The following is a 27192-nucleotide window of genomic DNA, read 5'->3' on the forward strand; positions in this document are numbered from 1 at the left end:
AATAATCACTCAAGAAAGCAACTGAAGAAAGCATGACAATAAACAAGATAAACTCATCATAAACAGATCATTATCTAAATGAAGCCATTAAATGAAAAGTAGTTAGTACCGTTATTCATAAACTCTTTGATAACCAAGCTTACTAGCCCACCTTTGACACTAGCCCAGTTCCCTATTATCTAGTAAATAATATGAATCTGAATTGTAGGTTGTCTAGGATGCAAAAAATTAATCTAATACTAAAACTAAAACATGAAACAATCCCTCTAAGGAGCTGTAGCTTCTGAGTGGTCAGCTGGGAAACTGGTAAAATAATTATTTAGTCACAACAGTCCAATATAAATATTATGAAAAAAATTAACAAGTTAATAACAACTAATAAAAAGAATAGTTTAATACAGATGTTTTTATTATTATTTGAAATAAAATACATCATATTCATACTATAACAAAAAGACCAACAAGTTCATTGCATAAACTAGAAAAATATGAAAAAAAGGAATATACACTGGAAACATAAAATGTGAACATTTAAAATGGAAGGACCCACCTAGACAGGTTGAAAATGGCCACCAATTTCCTGCCTAATTCTTTAGCATCTTTGAAGCCCTCTGAATATAGAATCACTTCTGCTATGAGATCATTGTCTGGACGCGACATCGCCACTGGTCTGAAAAGCTGTTTAAGGTTATCTGGAAGTTTTTGTCTTCCTCCGTAACCTTTTCCAGCAGGATTCATGGTGATAAAAATTCCAGAATTGGCATTTATTTCTACCTGAAATATTAATTTAGAAGATAGACATCAAAGACTTTAAAATGAGAAATTTTATTGCAATGCAATTTCTACACATAATTCCAACATCTTAGCAAAAGTAGACTCCATATACTAAGCATATCCTTATATAATACATAATGTACTGCTCAGTAACTCTCTGCATTATACTGAATTTTTCGTAAGTTTACAGGTTTAAGAATAAATAACTCACTCTGTGTCAAATAGCTATTAAAATGATAACCTCTGAAAAGCAGACAAACAATTCACTTCAAGGATTCCTACACTTTTGCTGTCAAGTCTTGGTTTATTCATCCACAGAGCAGAACAGCAGCATTTGCTCCAAAGACAGCACTGAGCACACACCCAGACATTAAAGCTCTCTATGCGCTGTGGCAGTTCAGAAACCTGATAAAGCCGCTAGTCACACAGGTCACAGATTAGAGGCAGCAGTGACCAGAAGCCAGTCACAGGAGGTGTCTCCTACCTCTTTGCCAAGCAGCTCACATACAGTTCTGTGGTTCTTCAAAGCATCCTGAATGGTCTGGATCTGCATGGAAACGGCTGACAGAACAGCTTCTTCCAGTCGATTGAACTCATCAAAGCAGCCCCAGGCCCCACACTTTACCAACCCAACAAATATCCGTCCCATTGATTTCACATCAATGCCCTGAAAAAATAAAAAAATAAAAACAATTTTCATTAAAGATGATAAAACTCTCTAGTGCTAGAAATAAGTTGATACTTTGTGCAGATAAACAGATAATCATCCACCTACAAACATTGCCGTTGTTTTGCTTTGGTTTTGTTTTTAAAATAAAAATGTAGGCAAGAATAGTGGTGAATGTCTGTAATCCTAGCCCTTGGAGCCTAGGAGGAAATAATGGGGACTGCCAGTCCCACCTGGGCCACACAGAGAAATCCTGTGTCAACAAAGTGTGACAGTGGGGGTGGGCAAGGTAAAGAACTGAACTTCAGAACTCAGGGCAGTTTCAAGGAGCTTTCTCAAAAGAACACAGAACCAAATAGAAAGAAGACTTCAGTTCAGGCATTTTAAAGTCAGAATAAAAACCCTACACTAAATATTAAAAGCTCTAAGATACATTTAGGGTTTTGTTTTTGTATTTTTTGTTTTTGTTTTGTTTTTTTTTCCTTTCTAATTCAGTATTATCATTACTAAAAGTGATTTTCTCCAGTGTAATAGAAACATTCATTACACATTTTAAAATGTTTCTTCACAATAATTCTCCTTATTAAGTTTGAAAAGTATACAGTGTACAAACTCTCGACATCTTGTCAATTCAAACAAGACTTTTGTTTAATTGATTTGTAACTAGAATGATCTGAAACGGAACGTGGCGGTTATGCTTATGCTGCTGGTGACGTGAGATACCAGGGAGAGGACTACACAGGCCTAGAAGTGTGTGTCTTCATAGACAAGACAGCAAGATATCACTATTAGTCAATGATTTGAAAACAAAATCTTTCCTATGTATATGTACAAGAAAAAAAAACGGACACAGTATGTTTTCATACTTTTTTTTTTTTTTACCTCATCACAGTTAAAAACTAAAACTTGTCTCCCAAGAAGTCCACCTAGTGCCTTTACTGATTCAGTTTTTCCAGTCCCAGCGGGTCCATAGGGATTCCCTCCGAGTCCCATCTTCATGGCTTGAGTGAGAGTTAGGTAGCATTTGTCTGTCAGTGGAGTATAAACCAGCTTGGGCGCGTTACCCTATGTAAGGGAAGCATGGTGTTAGCGCACTCATATTCTACCCCCTCCAAGTCAAAAGCCTCATGCACAGCACACAGGTTTCAATTTTCCCTTAGTGAAATAACTTTGACAAGCAGAACCTGAAATAAAGCTTCAGTAGTTTTCAAGCATACATTTCATTATATCCTGAAAGGCTTAACCAGGATCATGTTTCCAGTCCCTTTCATTCTTAAGGAGGGCACAAAAATAATGCTAAGACAAACAGACCCAAATAGATATTACATGGGAAAAATGCTACTTCATAATTGTTAATTCACATAATTTATTTCCTAATGCCTCCAAGTAAAAATAATCTTTAAAATTCTTATTAAAATAATTAATTTAGAAAATCATTGTCAAGTTTTTTATACTGTACATAAGAACACACTCGAGGTCCTTCAGCCATTTGTAGAATGTGTTGTTGTATCCTTTAAGGTCAATTAGCTGCAATCCTAACATGATTATTCTGATGACTGATTCATTATAATAAAAGGCAGGAAGGATATAACTGGGTATGTTTGTAATAAATTATATGAATTAAATCTTTTATCTGAAAATCTTTTTCCTTTCAAACTGAAATAATGAGCAAACACATTCTAGCACATTTACAATCACAATGCATCGCTTCTTGGCCTTTTGGCTAAGATCAAGTGTACAATCACAATGCCTGGGAAAGATGCACACGCTCTGCCACTCTACTGGAGCTGCCTATATACAACTCTCTTGAATTAAAAATAATATGAAATTAAGCGTGAATGTTCCTCATAAGAAAGATACATTTTTGAGAATTCAGTGATGTCAACATTATTGTAAGTAGAATAATGGTTCTTTTCCTTATTTAAAAAAAAAACAAAAAAAACAAAAACAAAAACAAAAACAAACTTCCAAATTCTGACACAAAAGACAGAAGAAAAAAAAGAAACTAAAACAGAAAAAAATTGTTTTCCAATAGCAATTTCCTTTAGATAGTTTCTATCCAGAAAAATCAAACCCTTCTACCAAAAGTCCTACCTGGTACTCGTATGTATACTGCAGTTCAGAGTCCACCATTTGAACATAGCATGTATGGTCACTCTTCATGTAGAATCTCACTTGTTTCTTCCAAGCCCAGTCATCAGTTGTATGAACTTGAACTTGGTTTAATTGCTTCACAATATCAATATTATGAATAATATCAAGAATTAGTGCTTTCAGCTTAAGCTCCAGAATTCCTGATTCTACACATAAAAAACAAGATACAATATTAATATGTGAGTTGTACCTTGTGCACACACATGCTATGTTAAAGACTTTAAATGGCAACTTCAAGATACACTGCGATAAAACAAGTCATGCAAAACAGAAAACCAACAAGAAATAAGAAAAATTGCAAAAGAAATAAAATACAGCATCAGAGATACTTCATCCAGCAACAGACAGAGCAGATGCAGAGAACCACAGCCAAAGCTTAGGGAACCCCAAAGAAGAGGTAGGGGGCAGGGATTGCAGGACCCAGAGAGGCTAAGGATACCACAAAATCAACTCAACAGAGATCATAGGAGCTCAAAGAGACTGAGCTGACATTCAGGGAGCTATATGGATCTGAGATATGCCTCTGCATATGTTATAACTGTTTAGCTTGGTGGTTTTGTGGGACTCCTAACAGCAGGCGGCAATGGGCAGGGGATCTCTGACTCTTTTGCCTTTTGTTGGGGCTTCCTCGAGCCTTGATCTTGTTCAGTTGCTATCCCTAGGAGATCTGCTATTTTCTGAAGAAAAACAGAGGCGGAGGTGGGGAAAAGAAGAGGTTTTGGGGGACAGAGTGAACTGGGAAAAGTGGAGTGAGGGGAAACTACAATTGGGATACAATACATGAGAGAAGAATGAATAAATAAATAAATAAATAAATAAATAAGACATTTCCAGGATACAGTTCATAATTATTTAACACTCAAAGAACCATGTGAACCTATGTAAGAAGAGACAGTTGCCTGGCACCAATACCAAAGAAGAACTAAGGAAGACTCATTAAGCACAATTCAAACAGTGTCCACTGACGCTCGGAGTGAGGACACTACACTCTTAAGGTCTGCTGCTTAAGGCGAGCCTGCTTGCATAAGGCCTTGCCTTAGACAGAAGCCCACACACCAGAAGGTAACAGGTACTACTGAAATGAATGGAACAATGTCAGCAAAGAGGTAAAAAAGACACGAACTAGATACAAATTTTATAGCTGACAACTGCAAACCAGAAATATTGCTAGCCTACCTTCATTAAAAATTTGAGAATTTAATGTTTGATTATATTCACCCCCTTATTGCTCCCCCAACTCCTTGCAGATTCACCCCCCCTTGAACCCTATCTCTCAACTCAAGCCCCTTATAAAAATGTCAATTGCTTTAACACATAATATACATTATAAGCCTGGCGTGGTGGTGCACGCCTTTTATCCCAGCACTTGGGAGGCAGAGGCAGGTGGATTTCTGAGTTCGAGGCCAGCCTGGTCTACAAAGTGAGTTCCAGGACAGCCAGGGCTACACAGAGAAACCCTGTCTCGAAAAACCAAGAAGATTGTTTATAGACAAACTATCACTAGTCAGAAAACACAAAGCGAAAACAAAGTGGAATAATGATATTTCCAAGTGTTGGAAGAAATGGAGACGCCTTCAGAAATATGCACACTAATGGCTGACAACCCTACTATAACACAGACACTTAAAAGTTATCAAGATGAAAACCAACTGTAGCAAACGGAAGCCTGATACCAGGACTAAGGGAAGTGCCACAGAAAGGGGGTATGCATTGAGGAACATGGAATCAGTCAGACTTTTCCTCTCAACTCCTCAAAATACACTTTAGAGTTAAAACCCAAAATTATACTCTCATGGAGTGTCAGAGTATATAGATGTACCCTGAGCAAAGGATAAAGAAACTTATGTGGATAAGGTTTTGACACTCCACGTAATATATACTGATTCTGAGAATAAGATAAAAAGTTAATTGTAAGCCAGGCATGGTGGCACACTTTTAATCTCAGCACTTAGGAGGCAGATGCCATCCTGGTCTATAGAGCAAGTTCTAGGAAAGAAACCCTGTCTCAAAACAAAAAAACAAAAAACACACAAAAAAGAGCACCAAAAATATAAAGGAAGTAAAAACGTAAGGAAGATAGGGAGGGAGGGAGGGAGGGAGGGAGGGAGGGAGGGAGGGAGGGAGGGAGGGAGGGAGGGAGGGAGGGGAGGAAGGAGCGAGGGAGGAAAGAAAGAAGGCAGGCAGGCAGGTAGGCTCAAGTAGACTGTATTTCACTGAATCATCAAAGCTACATGCAGTGTGGGTGGGTGGGTAAACGCACAGGGCACATGAAGAATAAAAACAACATTAACAGACTCCATACCCGAGTTCCCTGGGTCCTCGGAGCTTGTGTCAACACTAGTGTAGCGCTCTAACTTAGCCACCAGTTGTGCTTCAATCTGGTGAAGACTGTGGTCTTTAATGGCATTTTCTACATCTTCAGTAAACTTGATCTGCTCTGCCAAACACAGTATCTGTTAAAGAATAAGACAAATTATAAAATTCATAAGAATAAAAGTCCTGCCAATGCTTCTTTGGCCTACAAACACATGCATATAATACTAAACCAAGATAAAAATCAAGAGCATGGGCTGGTGAGAGAGATAAATTATATGTGTGTGTGTGTGTGTGTGTGTGTGTGTGTATGTACATGCTAAAATTTACCCAAGGAAAAGACTTTCCACATGAAATGGTATCTGGTTTCACTGAATGTCTTGGATAAGCTCAGAGAGTTCACATTTAAAGACATTAAGTCATTTTGTGTTCATGCTTCACTATGATTTCGATGGGTAGGGGCAGCAAGGGTACACCTCTTCTCTTCAGTGAGGATGGACTAATCTCTGAGGCAGGAAGTTAGCTTCTGTCCAGTTCCCTCTATCTCATTTTTTGTCTTCCCTAGGGATGTGATAAAGCCTACAAATAACCTGGCTGCACTGCAGTTCATCCTCCCTTCAGGGTAGAGGGAAGACAACCCAGATTTTTAAAGGAATATTATTGCTAAGTACTGGACCAAGAACAGAGATGCCAGTTATCTGAGCCAGCTGACCCATACTGACTATATCCCAGAAACTGTCCCTCACCTGGGAAGGGAACAGAGATGGGTCAATTGCACCTTGTGAACTTCGTCCAGCAGTAACACATTCTTTCAACAACTGTTTCAGAGTTTGCTTCATTTCCAAAGCCAGATCATTCAACCATGCCTGAAAGTGAATGGAGAAAATAATATGCAGGAGTCATGCAATGAACCCAGTCTATGCCTGAACACAGTCTTTCAATGCAGAAAAGATGTGTGAACCCCTCAAATGCACTGAGTGCTATCCCATTCTTTATTAGGTAAAATTTTGAGAAAACAGCTTTGTTTCTGTTTTGTTTCTTTTTACTTCTTGAGACAATGTTGAGTGTGAGCACCCATACCTTGGAGCCAGGTCTGATGACCCCTCACTGGTATGATATAAAAATCCCTATGACCATTTCATTCTTATCCAACTGAATAGGTAAACTAGTAAAGTCATGGGTTAGCTGAGTCTCCTGGGGAAATCGTCATTTAAAAAGTATAATCACAGAAGGGACTGGCTCAGCAGGATGAAAATACTTCAGGCAGGATCAGGTTGGCCTTAAGCTGATGCTGTTTCAGTGTCTCAATTACACATTCATCTACCCACTTGCTTATAGGTAACATAATAAAATTTAAGTTAAAATGTATCGGGACTACAAGTCAGTGAGGAAACAGTGCCTGGCATGTACAAGGCCCTAGGGTTAATTCTCTGCATTGCCACCACCTTCCCCACAGATGTACAGAGATACATAATGAGAGCACAAAAAATAAGAGCAACTATCAATCACTACTTAATAGGTGACATATATGAAAATATATGTCATATAAAAAAGTCATAGATAAACTTAAGAATTAATGAAGTCTGCAAAGAGAGAATCTTAGTATAGTATTGGAGGATGTTTTTGGGCTCTGTGTATTCAAATACTGATTTTTGTACCCAGAGATCAGGCTATAGTCCAGAATTTGGTATGACTCAGTGTTTTGTAAAATATATACTTCATCACCTTCTGATTGGGTAAAATAAAGAACTGAGCAGCCTATGGAGGAGAGGAAATGGTGGGATTCAAGAGGGTCTCAGGTAGGACCCAAAGAGTCTCCATCCAGATATGAATGAAGGAGGTAAGATGGCAGGCAGTGGGCCACATGGCAGGGATGTAGGCCAAGCCAACATTGTCGAGGTAGAATAGCTCAGTATCTGCCCAGCTATAGTACCAGACGCTCTTATTATAAACAGAAAGGCCTCCAAGCCCCTCCCAACTTTTACTCCCTGAACTTCCACTTCTACTTTGCTGCCATAATTCATCTAGTCCAGATCCTAGAACCTAAGCTCCTCCTCCCACTGTGCCAACAAAACTATGAGAAAAGAAAAACACAAAATTCATAAACAAAGATGGCAGCTCCTTAGCAAACATCAGGGTTTTGATCACCTGATTTCCTTGAAATCCAATAGAACAGTGAGGCCTAACCAGGAATCAGTTCTCAGACTGAAGACGACAAATCAAAGAGATACAAACTACTGCTGTTGTCAACTTATGATCTCTTAAAATTAATATTTTAAAATAAGACAAAAACAAAACAAAACAAAAACAACTGACTTATTAGTTTTACGAACTTCCTAGTACATTTAAGGCAAAGCATTACATTTAATTTTCAAAAGAATGTCTTTGCAATAAGAGTTAAGAGTCTCATTTCCCTCTAAGAAAATAGCCTCTCAGTATTAGAGCTGACACAATATGTAGCTAAGATTAATATTCAAATATTTTTCAGTCCACAACTAAAGTTCCTTATAAAATTAACTGCTGTATTTCAAAATCTAAAAATTCATACTTATTACTATCACAACTAATAACAAATTTAGGCACTAACAAGATCAAACATTTTTTAAGATAAGGTATGAGTTTCCAAAGAGACCTAAATTAACCAATTCTACCTTACAAATTAACTAATTAATTGATATAAATTCCATTTTGTGAAACAGAACTGCTCACCTCTACATTATTTGATAGGAGAACTTTACTTTTAAAAGGTACAACTTCTCCCTCTAGTGACTTCATTGCAGTTATATGTTTTGATTCCTCATCAAAGCACACACTGTTAATGCCTACAATACAAAAGCAACACTTGTGCTGAGGATGCAGTTTGGTGCTCAGCATTCTGTCATCAATCACAAGGCTCAAGATCACATCCCAAGCACTGCACACACAATAACCTAACTTAAAACAGCAATATAAACCCAAAAGGATAAAGGATTATAAAGAATACCCTATACACACACACACACACACACACACACTACATACTCAAATACAACAGGATTATAACGTACATGATATATATAATCATGCATATATAGTAGCAACCTTTGTATTTAAATGACTTAATGAAGGAAAAATACTATCACTGGGTACTCTTACTATTAATTTGAAATATTTTATTAGCATCTAGCCATGCCCAGATTATTTACTATTTATACAGACACCTGGCTTGAATATATATTTATTCACCCAATTTCATCTTTTCCAGGAATAAATTTTTAGGCAGTCTGATCAACTAACACATAGCAATCCATCGGGACTCTCAACTCTCATATGGCAGTGGATTAGAATGTTACAATCTCTTAAAAACTCTTGGAAGTTTCACATAAGGCCTAAATAAATACTTACCTTAACTAAATACTTATCCATTGGAAAAATATATCCAGAAAAATGTATAGTTTATCCTAACCCAAAATTGAAATAATGCAAAAGCGCAAACATTGAATAAATACAATCATTAGCAGGAAATAGCTTCAATTATGTGAGCCAATGGTAGAAATAGCTCAACAGGTACTGAGGGAGCAAACTAGAAATGATTCCAAAGCCACCTACAAAGTAGATAAACATGTCACTGTGACAGCGCATAGATAGCTAGACCAAGTGCAGCAGCTCTAGGTATGGTAAAGCCATCACTGTAAGCCACAAAGGCCACTACAAATGAGCAGCTAAGATGCATATCACCCACAGCTGTGCAGGACCTGGTCCTTTTTCTGGCTATTATCTGGCATCACACATGTGAATGTGACCCTAGAGAAAAAAGAAAACCACATAGGGATGATTCTATTTACTCTATAAAGGTCTGGGAAGTGGCATGGGAAGAAGACTGCCAACATGCCAACCTGAGGGCATTCTCTGATACTGGAAAGGTTTGTATCTTAAAGTGGTAGCTACTCTGTTTGGTGGGAACAGAGACACAACCTACAGCTTCAGGCCAACAAGCACGGTAAAATGTATCTGTAAGGAATAGGTAGAGTATTTGAGGTTTCATGGGTCAGTTTCTATCAATGACAAGTCAGAATTCAGAACACAAAGGAAATTACAGTCAATACACAAAGCCATCTGCTTGACTATGTTTGAATAAAACCTTATTTTTAAAAAGATAGTAAGATAGTCTAGGCTCATGAGCTGTAGTTTGCTGATATTATAAATAAAAATGATTTAAAGAATTATTTTTAAAGTTAATTTGAAAATACAGCTCTTTTCAAATATCTAAGTATCTAAGAGAACTCAGTCATTACTTTCTAAGGAAGCTCATTAATTTGTCAAAAGATATCCAAGTGAAGTGATCCAAGAGCAAGAAGGTAGAAAGCCTCATTTTTTCATTGAGCAAGTATTTCTACTCCCAGTGCTTAACTGCACTAAATAGATGACTCTCTGTTCTAAATGTCTCCTTGGTCTCTCAGACAGTGATAGTCTGCTGGTTTCTCAACATAATGGTCTTCCATTGCTGATATACCTACCTCAATATTCTCTTCCACGTCTAGGTCTTGCACAGCCTCTTCCTCAGCTCCATCACCATTCTTTTAACTAACACCTCTAACTTTGAGATGTCATCATTTTGTTCATGGCATCCCAAAACTGAGCTGGATCCTCTCAGAGACACCATTATTGCAACACACACACACACACACACACACACACACACACACACACACTGACCTTGTTCACTCACTAGCTTTAATTCCTGAGAGTTGGGGTATGATCTGTGGTAGTGAAGGGTATATCATTATAGCTGGAAGACAGTTAAAACTATTTATTGAAAAATCTTGATTCCTACCAGCAAACAGCTTCTTCAGATGAGACTGAATCACTGATGGGTTAGTTGACTGGCCCAGGATTTCTAACAAGTCATCATCACCAATAAAATAAAATCTTGGGAATGCTGACCGTTTTTCCTAAGGAAAGAGGAAAGAAAACGCTTTCTCTTTTTTCAGTAATTATGTTACTAAGTATCTTACAATCTATTAAAATTTAAAACAAGCAAACATGCCTCCAAAAACTCATTTAGGGATTTCTGGCATCTTTGAAGCTGATCAAGTATCGTTAGCAGAGTGTTTCTGATTCCTGCATGAGTAGTCAATGTGGTGACTCTACTGTCTTTCCTGATGTCCATCATTATTGATCTATAAAATAAAAGGTTTTTTTTCACATTTATGTTAAAGTTTCTGGCTTAGATGAAAATATTTTTTACTTGCTTCAAATAAAGAGCAATATTTATAGTTAATAATTTATTATGCTTGTAATAACCATATTAATTTTAATGTCACTACAATTTTTCATCAAATACTACAAATCCTTTTAATTCATTCACTCCATAAATATTACATCCTATGACCTAGAACAACTGATCCAGGGACACAGAAGGACATTAAGTAATGACTTAAAATAACTTAAATAAATGCCAGAAAGGAAAAGTAAAAAAAGCACTGGCCCAGTGACTAACAGGACAACCTACACCTTAAGCCATCTCTGGGGAAGTGGTCCAAACACTTAGGCAGAATGAATGAACACAGAAAGTAAGTACAGAGAAAGGGTTTCCAGTTGAGATCCTGGGAAACAGCTACATGCACCGAGGAGAGCAACAGAGGCTGCAGAAATGGCAAGGGACTGTTCCTTAATGCAATGGGACTCTAAACATACAAAAGTTTAATTACAGGACAAAATTTAAATAGCTTACTAGCTGGTTTTGTGTCAACTTAACACAAGGTAGAGTCACCATAGAGGGAAGAGTCTCAGTTGAGGATCTCCATGAGTTCCAACTATAAAGCATTTTCTGTATTAGTGATTTTGTATGTATGAGGGCCCAGTGCATAGTGGGTGGTGCCATCCTTGGGCTGGTGGCCCTTAGTTCTATTAGAAATCAGGCTGAGCAGGCCATGTGAAGAGCAAGCCGGTAAGCAGCATCCTCTATAGCTGATGCAGGCATCATTCCTGAGTCCAGGTCCCTGCCATGTTTGAGTTCCTGTCTGACTTCCTTTAAATGTGGAAGTATAAGCTAAATAAATTCTTTCCTCTCCAACTTGCTTTTGGTCCTTGGTGGTTCATCGCAGCAATAGAAACCTTAACTGAATTTGGAACTGGAGGAAATAAAAGATGACAAGTTGTCTGTTAATTCCTGCAAGCAACAGCCAGCTGACAGAACTTAATGAAGCTGGAAGAGTGAGACAGTGGTGAGCAGGGCTAAGTATAAGCTGAAGAATTGGTTTTACCTACTGCCTGAGCATGTTTAGAGTTTTAAAGCTTAGAAGAAAAACATGGGCTATTCAAGCAAGCAAGATATCAACAAACACAAAGAAATGAATCTCGACTAGTGAAAACGACAGAGGCCTTTCTTAGTCCTGTTACACAGAAACTAGGGGAATAGACATGTTAGTACATATATGATGCACTTCATGAAGAAACCCCTAGAAGAGAAAAACAGCACAGAGAAGGGCTGAGTACAAAACACACTGAGGACCCCAGGAATGAGAAGGTGACCACTTAGAGTAAGCCACTTTGCAACGTGAGTAAATGTCTCCTTATGACTATGTCTAATTAGCTATACTGACCTGAAATCTTCATCAACTTTGTTGAAGCGTGTCTGTTCTTTAGGCAAAGCTCCACGCCCAAAAATGGGCTCCAAATATACCCATTTTCTCTGGATATGGTTCAAATTCTGCAGATATTCATCTAACTGTGCAAGTTTTCTTTCCCAAATTGATACTTTATCTTCAAACCCTTTGTAATATGGAGAATCTTTTAAGGACTGAAGAAGGCATCTATTATCTCCAACCTGGTTCACTATGTCTTTCCAGTCTTTAATCAGCTTGATAGTGCGATTCTGGCTGTCTTCGTAATCAATCAGTGAGAACACTGCTCCAACTCCCCATAGATCAAGTTCACGCAAAGCTTCTCTGATGGTAACTTCCCCTTGTGCCCGACTATTTAAATCCTATTAACATAAAAGATTTCTACTTGTTATTTCAAATTAAATGATAAGAAATATACTTTAGGGGTGTGGTGGCTGACATATGCCTATAACCCTAGCCCATGGAAGTAGGGGCAGGAGGATCAGGAATTCCATGTCCTCTTCAAAAACACAGTGTAAGGCCAACTTGAATTGTATGAGGCTATCTCAATCTATACTGTAACAAAACCCAACAAACTATATACATACAAATATATATTTGTGTGTGTGTGTGTGTGTGTATATATATATATTTTAAGGCCAAGATTTGGGAGAACAATCACAATATTATGGAACCCTTAATATAATTTATTTTGTTTCTATATAGTTAACTATAGTTACTTTGTGCAGGAATTGTCATAACCACACAGATTAGCAAACATATTGTAGGATTATTAAGCTTTACACAGGAAGTAAAATAATGAAGCATGAAAAGCTTCCTATTTTATCATGAATGGCCAAAACATAACTCACAGTTCCTAGAGAACTGTGCAGCTTCCTTTCCCGTGGGATGCTTCCCAGCCTGGTTGGTAAGGAGCTGGTCATTAGTTTCCCTGAGGGGCCTCTGGTCCTCTAGCTTCTGCTCACGGTGCTGCAAATAATTATAAACACACTGCATGTGAAATGACTTATCTGCTAAGATTTCTCATGCAGCTGACTTGCTTCTCTAAAGAAGTATTAACAGTACACATTTTTCCTTCTCTAGGGAGCAGCCTCTATCAGTATATCTATAACCTCGTCTAACAAGTCCAAACAGGTACGATGCATTACCAACTACAAATAATGGAACAACAGAACATGGTTACTGCTTTACAGGAAGAAAGAACGAGTGCTAAAGAACTGGTTAACAGAGTGCAATCCTCACTTTAAGGTCTGATGCTTTCTCCACAATTGTATCAGCAACTCTGAGCAGGTCACCAAACAGCAGTTTCTCTAGACTAGTCCCTCGAGGAAGGCCAAGTAGACGAAAAAGGTCAAGCCAGTGGTCTGGAGAAAGATGCTCCCCTCTCACATATTTCAGGATAGGAATAATAATCTTTTAGAACAGAAAAAGAAAGTAAAGAGCAGACTTACACATATGTTCATTTCCTTGTAAAATACAATTTATTCATTTTCATCTTAATGTACAAAATTTTAATTACTGTTATTTAATAATCTTGCAATCAAAGTCAATGATATAGTTATTTATTAAAAATTACTGTAAATACCTGCATATTCCATTTTCAGCTTATTGCATTTTAAAACATGACAAAACATAGCCCTGCTTTCTGGGATACATAAACACTGCAACAGAATAAAGAAAGCAACCTTACTTTGTATCTGTCCACTTCTGACTGCAACTTCACTGTCATAACCGAATGCTCTTCAACCTTCCTTAGTCTCTCATGCCAGTTAATCAAAAACTCCTCAAACAAGTAGATCTTAGCCCTGTAAAAGAACATGAAAACTTAGAGTTCATGCTTCATACAAAACTGAACAAATTATAAGAACATAAATATTGCTTCAGAATCAAACCGGTAAGTAATCCAATCTTCTTTGGCCATATCCTGGAGTCCTTGTTGGAACTCCTCATAAAGAGCCCAAATCTGTGCACAGCTCTCAATGTCCTTAGAGATGCTATATGCCAGAGAGAAGTTAGGTTCTTCTAGTCCAAAATGATGGCAGTCATCACTACAAAGATAAAAATCAAAATTCTGAATTTATAAAAAACATAAACTGTCAGTTATCAATTTACTTAGCCATATTCTGCATTTGAAATATGCAGAGGCAATACTGACTTTATGTGAGAATTTTCCTTCACTCATGTTATGAGTACTTCTTTAAAGGTATCATGTAAGTATAGTACATGTCAAGATATCTGTATGTTTATAATGTCTATGTAAATGTTTGCTTTGTACATGTATGGACTGATCTGACAAAGCATCTTATCTTACCCTCGTTGCTATAGTACCACCTAAAGGTGTGATAGAAAAGATCTACTTACTCGCCTTAGGCTGCACTACCCCATACAGACCATGCATAAGGTACTGCACAAATCTAACACTTGCTGTGGCCATTAAGATAAATCAGAAACATTTTTCCTATATGTCTTACTATTTGTTTTACTAGATGCTTGTGCGTGTGTGTGTTATGTGTATTTACATTGTGTTATGTGTGTGTTGTGCACACATGTGTGCATGATGTGTGTGTGCATGCACATGCATACATGCACACCCATGCATGCCCCTGAATGGGATGTTAAACATCCTCTTCTATCACTCTCTATTCTTCAGAGAGGGCTCCTCACTGAACCTGGAACTGATATTCTGGACAGGTCAGCCAGTCAGCATCACCCCATTTGTGTACTTCAAGTACTGAGGTGACAGTTGCAGATGTCACACCTCATCTCTGTGGAAGAAGCTGATGTTCAAACATATTCCGATGCTTGCACAACAAGTGTTCATCTTCCCAACCCCCAGGTTCATTTTTGAAAGAGGCATTAGCAATATTTTTCTTAAAATTAAATATTCCATTTCTAAATAGAATTGAGTTCAAAACAATAAGTATTACAACCTCTTAATTTAACCTATAAACTAATTTAATGTTCTAATCTCTCTGGAGTCCTTTTTTGGAGTATATCTATATGTCCTTTCATAGCTCAACCACAGTCCCTAAGAATGCAACTGTATAATGGATTGCATGTAGTCTTAATTTTTTGAAAGTTTATGAGGAAAAGTATCAGACAACAGCTATTATTATAGCTAAGAAGCCTAGTACAAGGCATTAAATGTTTTTCAAAGTAAACATTATGAATTGCAAACTCACACTAGCTTTTTTCTTATGACTTCCAGATCATCAAACTCAATTTTTTTTTCCTTTATAGACTTTGCACTTTGATCCATGGTATTTTGTTGACCAGTTTCAATAATATCATCCCCAGGTTTCAGCTGGTCCCAGCGAGCCTTGAACTTGTCCAACTCTTGGTAATAGATCTGAAGGCGGGACTTCACATTTCCCTTCATCACTTCAATCTATAAGCCAGGTACAAAGCATTTAGCACAGAGGACGCTCACGGGTTTCACACCAGCATTTTCAGCTTTTTGTTGAAAAGTGAGAAAAATGTCAATACCAAAAGACTGTTTTTTATTTAATATAGTAATGAAAAACAAGAATAGAAATTAACAATAATGAGAAATAACTATCAACTATAAACAATTCTTGTAGTTCACAGCACACCTACAATTATTAACAAAAGCAATGCCATTTTAAAAACAGCTCAGGTGCTGGCGGGATTACTGCTCTTCCTGAGAACTTGGGATTCCCAGCCCCCACATGGTGGCTCACAATGGTCTATAGCTTCAGTTCCAATAGATCCAACATCCTCTCTGGGCCTCTAGAAACAGCAGGCACACAGACATGCATACAAGCAAAACATCTACACATATAAAATAAAAAATAAAATTGAAATTGAAAATTTTTCAAAGACTGCTGTTGCTGTACCTAAGCATATTATTAACTAAGGACACTATTTCTCAGTATCTTTTGCAGCTGTGGAAAAGACTAATTAGTCAATTAAGATATGGAGTACAGACAAATGTGTGCTACCCCATGAAGACATGTGTAACCCCAGGCAGATGAAAGCAACATCAGGTAGACATATGTAACTCAGGTAGATGTGTACAACCCCAGGTAGACGTGTACCACCTCAGGCAGATGTGTGCAACCCCAGGTAGATATGTGCCACCTCAGATAGATGTGTGACACCACAGATAGACCTGTGGAACCCCAGGTAGATGTATTCAACCCCATATAGATGTGTGCCACCTCAGATAGATGTGTGCAACCTCAGGTAAACATGTGCAACCTCATGTGTGCAACCTCAGATAGACATGTGCAACCTTAGGCCACACCATAGAAGCCAGATGGTGCCCTCTCCATCTGCCTCTTTCCCACAAAGGAGCAAGTGGAGAGTAAAACACCCTAGACAACACCTCAGAGACTGCAGGAATTTAATTCAACAAATGTGGGCTCAGACATAATTATAGCACTAGAGAGATCATTCTAGTTTGTGGAGAAATGCTATCAAAAGGGCATTCCATGTGAAACTGTCATTTTCATAAAGCATGAAAACATTATAAAAGGAACTGGACAAGATCAATTTTAATAGCAACAGTGAACTCCTAACACTGGGCTATATTGAAATTATACAAGCAACATGAGCTGAAACAGTCTCACCTGATCTTTAATCATAAGTTGGTGACTTTCCATCATCAGCTCGAATTTGTCCCACTTGGCTCTCAGATTGCTAACTGTCTCTACCCCTCCACCTGCCACAGTACGCAAAAGCCTGTTTTTGTCTTCGGCTTCTTGAAACAAGGGCAAAATCTGAGGGTTAAAGAAAACAATCAATCATTTTATCAGTCTCTCATGATTTTATTACTTTCTTGAGGAGAACTAATTAGGGGGGCCCAGGGGATGCCCTGGGGAAGGAGAGGGGCCCAGGGGATGCCCTGGGGAAGAGAAAGACCCATACCCCGCCCGAGTTTTACCTATCCTCTGGTCTGTCAGGCATGGGAGAGCTGCTATCTACCTTCCACTCATCCCTGGGTGGGTATCTAAGCCTCTGACCCACTCTTCGGGGGATACCCAGGGGCAGCTCTAACTGGGATTCCTGGAGCTACTTTGCTAAAGCCACCAGGGTTATGGGAAAGAGGGATGAGGGAAGAGGTTCCCAACACTGACGAGAGTGAGCACAGCCTTGATGAGCAGAGACTCTCTATGGTTTTAGAGCTTTATTGGAGAAAGGCAGTGGGAAAGAGAGAAGGTAGAAATGAGTGAAAGAGGAAAGGCTAGAGAGAAAGGAGAGGAGAGGAGAGGAGAGGAGAGGAGAGGAGAGGAGAGGAGAGGAGAGGAGAGGAGAGGAGAGAAGAGGAGAGGAGGAGAGAAGACAAAGAGAGGAGGGAGGACAGAAAACAGAGAGAAGAGAGAGGGGGTGAGAGTAAGGGGTAAGAAGGAGACAAGTAAGAGAGCAAGAAGTAAGAGGTAAGAGAGCAAGCTGGGGCTGAACAGCCCTTTTTATGGTTTTTATTGTTGCTAGGTAACTGGGGAGGAGTTTAACCTGAAGGTCAGAAGCTTGGGCCATTGCTTCTCTTGTGGGGGCTGTGGGAGGTGGTAACTTAGGCAGGAACCAGAGTTCCCAGGAGCATGAGGGAACGCCTTCCGTGTCATGAAGGTGAATTATCACCATTTCCGGGGTTCAGACCTCAGCTCAACTGGAAACCAGCCTGCAATTCCCCACACTTTCTTACTTTATATATATAAATATATATATATATATATATATATAAAAATTCATATATAATTTATTATTATAAAATGTATATCACATATAAATATTTATTTTAAAATGAAATCAAATTTAAATTTTTTTGTTTTGAAATAATTTGTTAAACTTCCAAATATAAGGTTCCTAGTGCTTACTATTAACACACTATAATCTCAAAAATTAATGAAAAATAATTGCTATTGGGATGAAAACGCAAGAGAATCAGAAGTTCAAGATCATACTCTACTAATAGCAAACTCAAGACCACTGTGGGCAATAGATCATCCATGTCTTTAAATAAAGGTGTCTCATACCAAGGCCAGATTCAAATAGAAAAGATTCAAACTAATTTTTCTGATGAACACAGACATGAAAATACTCAGGATTCCCTCTTCCCAGGTGTGTCAAACTGACAACTAAGATCAGCCAAGTGAGCACATAAACAGACTCAGGAACAGAAATCACACGGTCAGTGGACAGTTCCACAGATGCAGAAGAAGCCTTTGGCAAAGTTCAGCATCCTACATGATCAGAGTCCTGAAGGCAGGACAGAAAGTAGAAGGTCTTCAGAGCAGCGGTCCCACAGACATAGAAAGTAAGGTGCACTATGCTGAAAGGGGACGGAAGCATTCACTATGGCGACTTTTTCACTTTTTCTGAGAAGTTTACAAACTGACTGAGTATTCTTCCTTCTTGCTCTAAACAAAGCTTTAGCCCTTGAAATATCCTGCAAATGCTGCCTTGTTCCTTCTGCTTTTGCCAATCTGACCTCCCATCTCTAACAGTGAACTTTTCCACTGTATGTCCCTTCTAACCCTGTTCTAACTTTGTATTCACACTAAGGTTCAAATTCTGAAGACAAGAGTATGGAATGCTGACTCTAATACATGAGATCTTTAAAAGGCTGCAATACCTCTAAAAGGAATACAAAGCACTACTGGGCCTACTTTATTACAGGATAAGTCCAGTCACAGCTGCCCAGTTAGACTACATTATATGGACCTCTTCATAATGTTCAGATTACATAGGTCTAATTAATCACATAAGATACCTAATCTACACATCTATACTAAGTAAAGATGAAAATAATTGCTTTGTCTTGCATTCTCACCTCAGGCCTCCGATCCTGCAGATTGCTATACTGTAAATTTGTATCACCTATTTCTTCCACAGACTGAGGTATAACTGTTAAGACCTTCATAGCCTCAGTAACAAATGTATCAATTTCGTGTATATGAGCTGAAAGAGATGATACATTATTATTATTATTATTATTATTACTACTATTACTATTATCACAAAAAAAAGCTATTACACTATTACATGATGACTAAATTAAGAAGTCTCAGAATTAAAAGTACGGCGTAAAGTATGTCACAATCTATCACTTGCCTTCAGGGAACAAATGTTTAAAATGCAGAATAAAACAAAAATTTTCCCATGAGAGTATAGTTGTTCTATATTGTATTTAAAATTATTTGAAAGGGAGGAGAAGAAATAGCTCAGCAGTTAAGAGCACTGACTTCTCTTACAGAACACCAGGGTTCAGTGCCTAGCACCACCATGGAGGCTCTCAACTCTCCATAACTCCAGTTACAAAGAACAACTCACTTTTCTGATCTCTGTGGGCAGCAGGCATACATATGGCACACATACAGGTAAAACATTCTACACAGCTAAAAAAACTAAAGAAACTTTGAGGAAAAAACAAACTAAAATGTGCTCATTCCTAGCTTTCCAGTCTTCTAAACGATGGTGCAAAACCTAAACTTACCATTTGGAGAAATAAGGATAAATATATGATATCAGTCTTATCATTGTTCTCAACTACATGCAACAAACTAATACTAGCTCACCTTCAAATAATAAAACTGTCTGAAATTTTTATACCTTTTTAAAATGAGTAAGAATGTTCCTACTTTCTTAAAATTATTATTGTGAGTAACTTTTTCAAGATATTTTAAGCTGTAATTGAGATTTATATTTTGTAACTATAGAAACCATGGCTCTACAAACAAATCACAGTAAGAGTGAAACTGGCAAGGGATTTACTCTGGATGGACTTCTTCAGAGAAAGTACAAGCAGATCAAAGAACTTCTGGATGAGGTCATCGATCACAGTCTTCACAGGGCTGCAGTTGATGTTCAGACAGTCCACCTTGACAGCACTGAGCAGACCAATGAACATGGGATTCTCTGGTTATTATTTAGGAGTGTAAAACATGTTTCAAAAAGTGCATCAATGTGTGACCATAATCTTTAAGAGCATATACAATAGATTTTTTTAAAAAAAGCCTTCTATACACAAGTTAAGTTTCCATAATGTCCATTTAGCACTGATTTTCTTTGTCTACCTTTTATTCTTTTTCCCCCCTTTTTTGACAAGGTCTCCCAGTCTGTCTCAAACGTACAATCCTCCTGCCTCAGCCTTTTGAATGCTGGAATTAAAGGCATGTATTCCCATACCTGGCTTAAAGTAACAATTTTTAATCATGGAATATATTCATCTTTAAAAATTATGAATGAAACACCAGCAATAAATATACTTAAATATTTATAAGTTCTAATTGTTTCAGTATATATTTATTTCATATTTTTTAATTAAATTTATTATTGTAGAGCCAACATACATATAAGGGTGAGAAAACAAATACTGACTGAATACAGAATGCATTTGACGAAAATAGAAGTTAATTTTAAATTAATCTTCAAGAACATTAATCTTCTATTACAAAGAGAAATTTCAGAAATGTTGGCAAGAATATAAGCATTCACACTACACCAGGCAGAGCAGCACTCATGCACCAGCACTTGCAAAGTGGAGGGATAAGGACCAAGAGTTTGTGATCATCCTTACTACAAAAAAGGCTCAAAAGCAATTTAATCATCTTATAATGTTACAAGATATATTTTGCTGGGAAGTGCTGATACACACATTTAACTGCAGCATTCAGAAGGCAGAGATAGGCAGATATCTGAGTCTGACCCCAGATAGGTTTACAGAGTGAACTCCAGGACAGCCAGGGCTACACAGAGAAACCCTGAACTGAAAAAAAAAAAAAAACAAAGAGAGATATATTTTAATCTTTGAAGTCTGGATATTTTTGTTCACATCCGTGTTTTGATTTGAGACAAGGTCTCCTCACTTGTTGCTGGCCTTGACCCTCCCATCTCTACTGCCTGTGCTGGGATTAGGAGCATAGGCCATCACATATTATCTTTTGAGTTTACACTAACATGGATCTTGTACAAGAGCCTACAACTACTACTTTACTAAACCATCACAGTCCCAACTATATTCTAAATGCATCCTTATACCCACAGGCAAGCACAGCCCTCACACCTCGCCAAGGAACCTCCTCTCCGCAATGGAATGAGAAACTACAGAAAACCACACACAACCAGTCAAAACGCAGAGTTGTAGAATCCAATGGATGCATCTACAATACAACAACTCCCACAGCCAAAGTTCATGGATCATTGTGGGAGGAAAGATTGTAAGAGCCAGAGAACTAGGGAGTTTGCTATGAGATTGTGTCTTCTGGCAAAGTCAGAAACTATAAAGGCTCACCAACATGGCTGCTGTACTGGCTATTGCTGGTAGCCAATTTGACTGTATCTGGAATGAACCGCAATCCAGAATTGGAAGGCTCACCTGTGATCCTGATCTTTAGGCTGGGAGATACAAGTCTCTGACAAGGATCTTGGCAAGGAGATCTCTTAGTTTAAGGTCATCTGGGACAAAGCAAGTCCCAAGATCCAGGTGTGGTAATACACACCTTTAATCTGGGCCACACCTTCTGCTCCAGACCTACATAAGGACATTGGAAGAAGGGTGATTCTCTTCTTCACCTGCCTGCCTTGTGGGACTGAGAAACTGCTAGATCCTTGGACTTCCATTCACAGCTGCTGCTGACCATTGTTGGGGAGTTGGACTACAGATTGTAAGTCATCAACAAATTCCCTTACTATATTAAGACTACCCATAATTTCTGTGATTCTAGAGAACCCTGACTAATACAGCTGCCTAACATGAGCTGAACAAAGAAGGACAACAGCAATACACATGACAAAGCGGACTGGGAAAGCACATGAGGCCTCAACCCTACACAAAAAAATCTACAGGCAACTAAGGAACACTAAGAGTGGGAGAACTAGTGTTGCCCAGGGAAGAGCACGCCAGCTGCTATCTAATACCAACTGCTCAGCCCTGGAAACACATGCATAAGTAACATTACACAGAATGAGAAGGTTATACCTACATACTTAGGAATACACACATACCAACAACAACCACAACATCAACAACAACTAAAGAAAAAAACAAGGTTATAAATTTCAAAGAGGCATATAGGAAGGCTAGAAGAAAAGAAAGTGGTGGAAATTATGTAATTATCTTATAATATCAAAACATGAAATAATTTTAAAAATAAAAGTTTAAGAAATTTTCTTTTTTAGTTTCATATAGCCGGGCTAGCTTCGAATTCTCTCAAGAGCCAAGAACAGCACTGAATTCTGTATCTTCCTTTGCCTCTCCCTCCCAATTGCTATGCCACCAAACCCAGTCCTAAGGAGATGTGTAAGCCAGATGCCAAGGCATTATCAAAGGATTACCTGTAAAAACCTAGAAACAAGCCAAGTACATTAACTCATGGTGCTGGTGACACATGCTTATAGTCCCAGGCACTCAAGAACGCGCGGCAGGGAGACTGCTAATTCCAAGACAGACTGAAATTTATTGAGATCATGTCTTAAAATAAAAAGTAAAAATGACTGGGGAGTAGCTCAGGGGTAGAGCAATTACCTAGCATGTATAAGGTACTGGGTTTACTCCTCTGTACGATAAAAATAAACAGGTAGGTAGGCAGATAGACAGGCATGATAGATAGCTATTTCTACATCTCAAAATCTCAGGATTGCTATATTCTAGCAAAAATTTCCCTGACTTTGTTCCAAATCAGGACAAGGGTCAATACCTTCTGAATCCCTACACTTAGTTCAGCGTCTAGTACAGAATATATTCCATTCATCATTAACAATAATTAAAAACTATTAACAACTTTTGAAAACATTGTCTGTACCAGTAATAAATAGACAAATTACTCCATATAATCATTAAAAGTATTACTTTCTTTGGAAGTATCTTTAAAGTGGAAGAAATTGTGGTTCATAATTTAAATTTATGCCACAGTTGAGCAGCTGCTGAGCCAGATGACTACAGAACTAACTTACTAAGCCCTCAGCAGACTTGGCTTCCTCCTCAAACACACTTGCTGCACTGCAGAGGAAGCACCTTGATATCAGCTATCTCTTCATCTTGCCTGTATTTATGTAAAGGTCTTTGTGTTATAAATGCTCAGCACAGCCGGGCGGTGGTGGCTCACGCCTTTAATCCTAGCACTTGGAAGGCAGAGGCAGGTGGATTTCTGAGTTCGAGGCCAGCCTGGTCTACAAAGTGAGTTCTAGAACAGCCAGGGTTACACAGAGAAACCGTGACGCGAAAACCAAAATAAAATAAATGCTCAGCACATCTTACTAAAAGGAAGACTAAGTTAATGAAAGAGGATGCTGTCTTCTATAAAGTGCACATTCATTCTCACGGAATTCATTGTCAAAACAGCTCCAAGCAGTTGAAACTTCAGGTAGCAGAGGCATATATTCTCAAAGCTGGGTTATAAACTTCCTCTCAGGGGCTTATGTCCACATTACGGCAGTACCTAAATGTATCTCTATGCTACATTTTTCTCAGGCCATTCTGAAAGGAAGCAGCATAGCCGAAGAATAGAGATAAATACCATGAACTTTATGTTCTCTAGAAGGCTCGAAGCATTGGCTCTAAATACAGCTTGACTGGATTAAATCTAGCTCCCCGTCATTAGCTGAATGAGGCCTCTCCTCCAGTCTGTTCTACACAACCATGTCTCAGCAGACAGTCCCTGGACCACAGACCTCTCTCATCCTTTGCACTGTCTGACCCAGACAGTACTTGGAATGTGTCAGTTGAGATCTATAGGAGAAACTAAGCTGATGAAATTAAAGAGGTACTTTTTGTTTGTTTTCTTTGTTTTTTGGTTTTGTTTGTTTGTTTGTTTTTGAGACAGAGACTCACTACGTAGCTCTGGCTGTCCTGGAACTCATTATATAAACCAGGCTGTCCTCAAACTCACAGAGATCCACCTGCCTTAAAGAGGTACTCTCACCAGCAATATCAAACTACTGTGTTATACAAGCACACCAACTCCTCATACCTGGGAAGCCGTTCAACTTCTTTCCCTTTTATTTTCAATGCTTTAAAATTTTTCTCCCAATCATGCACAGTAGAAAGATTCTTTTCAACCAGAGCTTCCATGTCAACCTGTCCAATCACAACCCATTCCTAAAGAAGAAAAACTGGATTAAGGAAAGGGAACTACCTCAGAGGCTGTCATTGAAAAGTGAGGTTCTACTGATTAAGAACAACAAAGTGAGGAAATAAGTTGTTTTAGAATCTCTTCTCAGATTCAACGTATATAAATGCAAGTGTAGAAGCATTTCTACAAAAGGACAGCCTCCAAGTGTCGAGAGCACTGGCCAGTCTAGAACTCTAAATTATAGACATCTGCAGTGCAAGGACAATGGAGGAACGGAGCAAATTCCTGATCTATGACCCTTATCCAGCACAAATGAGCACTAAGATGAGAGCCTATACCTGAAGCTGCTTAGCTTTATATGCTTACTCAGAAACAGTCACAATAAGACATCACATCGTAGTGACATCTTAAACAGGAATGGGTGGCATACATTGTGCGGCCTAAACTATACAGTCCAGATGTACTCCACCTAGGCTATGCAAGCACACTCTACATTCCCCCAAAACTATACTACCTAGTGACAGATTTCTCAGAATGTACACAAGTTGTTAGCTTGTCGGGAGCCATAATGGGACAAGCTAATAACTAGCAGTTGATCATCCTGAAGGGGCCTGCCACTGTTTATTATATAATCTGCAACAGGTGAGCCCTCATTAAGCAAGGCTGTGAGGGACTCATTTTAGGAAAGATTCCTGCTATTAAAATGCTTTTTCTGTTATTATTAAACATACATAACTATCACTAAGTAGTGGTGGCACACCCCTCTGGAGCAGATCTCCGCAGATCCACGAAGATGTACTATCTTGTAGTGATGCTATATAGACAAATAGATGACTTAATCTTAATGATGATCCTATAAGAATTCCTAAAATTATATCTATGATTATTAAGCTCTTTTATAATGGGACTGCTATTAGGTCCTTTTCTGATAGTCAAAGCTGCATTAAGAGCTCTGACAGTCTCCCAAGTGTCACCAGTTAATTGTTCTTAGATGATAACCAGACTTTCTCCTACTGAGAGCACATTCCAAGAAGTTGTAAATCAATTAACCAAAGGTCATTAAAAGGGAACTAATGATTTATTGTAGGTGCTAGGACAGAAGATAAAATACCAACTGGGTTTATCTATACAAAACTTCACTAATAACTTAGTTATGGTTTTAAACCTTCAATGAACCTGTGGAGCTGAGACAGGTGATGGATGTTTAGCCAGATAATTACTCCTAAGGGCTATGCATGTAAACATTCACCACTGTAAACTTCTATTTCAATTTATGATTTGATTTTTTTGTGTGAACTTGTGATGAACTTTGAAACATGTGATCATGTATTCTGAAAGATGTATAAGTACTGAGGACAAAGAGATCACAGAACTACGATCAATAGAGGAGACATTTCCCTTACCCCACTTAGACTAGACTCTTTTCCCTTTCCCCACTTAGACTAGACTCTTTTCCCTTTCCCCACTTAGACTAGACTCTTTTCCCTTTCCCCACTTAGACTAGACTCTTGTTTCCCTTTCCCCACTTAGACTAGACTCTTTTCCCTTTCCCCACTTAGACTAGACTCTTTTCCCTTTCCCCACTTAGACTAGACTCTTTTCCCTTTCCCCACTTAGACTAGACTCTTTTCCCTTTCCCCACTTAGACGAGACTCTTTTCCCTTTCCCCACTTAGACTAGACTCTTTTCCCTTTCCCCACTTAGACTAGACTCTTTTCCCTTTCCCCACTTAGACTAGACTCTTGTTTCCCTTTCCCCACTTAGACTAGAATCTTTTCCCTTTCCCCACTTAGACTAGACTCTTTCCCTTTCCCCACTTAGACTAGACTCTTTTCCCTTTCCACACTTAGACTAGACTCTTTTCCCTTTCCCCACTTAGACTAGACTCTTTTCCCTTTCCCCACTTAGACTAGACTCTTTTCCCTTTCCCCACTTAGACTAGACTCTTGTTTCCCTTTCCCCACTTAGACTAGACTCTTTTCCCTTTCCCCACTTAGACTAGACTCTTTTCCCTTTCCCCACTTAGACTAGACTCTTTTCCCTTTCCCCACTTAGACTAGACTCTTTTCCCTTTCCCCACTTAGACTAGACTCTTTTCCATTCCCCACTTAGACTAGACTCTTTTCCCTTTCCCCACTTAGACGAGACTCTTTTCCCTTTCCCCACTTAGACTAGACTCTTTTCCCTTTCCCCACTTAGACTAGACTCTTTTCCCTTTCCCCACTTAGACTAGACTCTTGTTTCCCTTTCCCCACTTAGACTAGACTCTTTTCCCTTTCCCCACTTAGACTAGACTCTTTTCCCTTTCCCCACTTAGACGAGACTCTTTTCCCTTTCCCCACTTAGACTAGACTCTTTTCCCTTTCCCCACTTAGACTAGACTCTTTTCCCTTTCCCCACTTAGACTAGACTCTTTTCCCTTTCCCCACTTAGACTAGACTCTTTTCCCTTTCCCCACTTAGACTAGACTCTTTTCCCTTTCCCCACTTAGACTAGACTCTTTCCCTTTCCCCACTTAGACTAGACTCTTGTTTCCCTTTCCCCACTTAGACTAGACTCTTTTCCCTTTCCCCACTTAGACTAGACTCTTTTCCCTTTCCCCACTTATACTAGACTCTTTTCCATTCCCCACTTAGACTAGACTCTT

The 27192-nt window shown here is 38.6% G+C and overlaps 1 protein-coding gene across 3 annotated transcripts in view; it reads right to left on the reverse strand.

Annotated features, from left to right (window-relative positions):
- Positions 1 to 27192, reverse strand: part of Dync2h1 (dynein cytoplasmic 2 heavy chain 1) — a 265134-nt gene that overhangs the window by 209375 nt on the left and 28567 nt on the right. For all 3 annotated transcript variants that reach the window (XM_085844392.1, XM_085844391.1, XM_085844390.1), the window contains 18 exons: positions 24444 to 24571; positions 20248 to 20363; positions 19307 to 19434; positions 17106 to 17255; positions 15696 to 15901; positions 14406 to 14561; positions 14204 to 14318; positions 13756 to 13926; positions 12493 to 12875; positions 10935 to 11067; positions 10722 to 10839; positions 8618 to 8730; positions 6655 to 6774; positions 5898 to 6048; positions 3536 to 3741; positions 2324 to 2506; positions 1259 to 1441; positions 551 to 774 (listed from right to left, as the gene is read on the reverse strand). In XM_085844392.1, the coding sequence (XP_085700518.1) occupies positions 551 to 774; positions 1259 to 1441; positions 2324 to 2506; positions 3536 to 3741; positions 5898 to 6048; positions 6655 to 6774; positions 8618 to 8730; positions 10722 to 10839; positions 10935 to 11067; positions 12493 to 12875; positions 13756 to 13926; positions 14204 to 14318; positions 14406 to 14561; positions 15696 to 15901; positions 17106 to 17255; positions 19307 to 19434; positions 20248 to 20363; positions 24444 to 24571 (2984 nt within the window). The remainder of the gene's footprint in view (positions 1 to 550; positions 775 to 1258; positions 1442 to 2323; positions 2507 to 3535; positions 3742 to 5897; positions 6049 to 6654; positions 6775 to 8617; positions 8731 to 10721; positions 10840 to 10934; positions 11068 to 12492; positions 12876 to 13755; positions 13927 to 14203; positions 14319 to 14405; positions 14562 to 15695; positions 15902 to 17105; positions 17256 to 19306; positions 19435 to 20247; positions 20364 to 24443; positions 24572 to 27192) is intronic.

Source organism: Mus caroli, unplaced genomic scaffold (genome assembly GCF_978045245.1).
Source record: "Mus caroli unplaced genomic scaffold, Mus_caroli_1 scaffold_11, whole genome shotgun sequence".
NCBI lineage: Eukaryota > Metazoa > Chordata > Mammalia > Rodentia > Muridae > Mus > Mus caroli.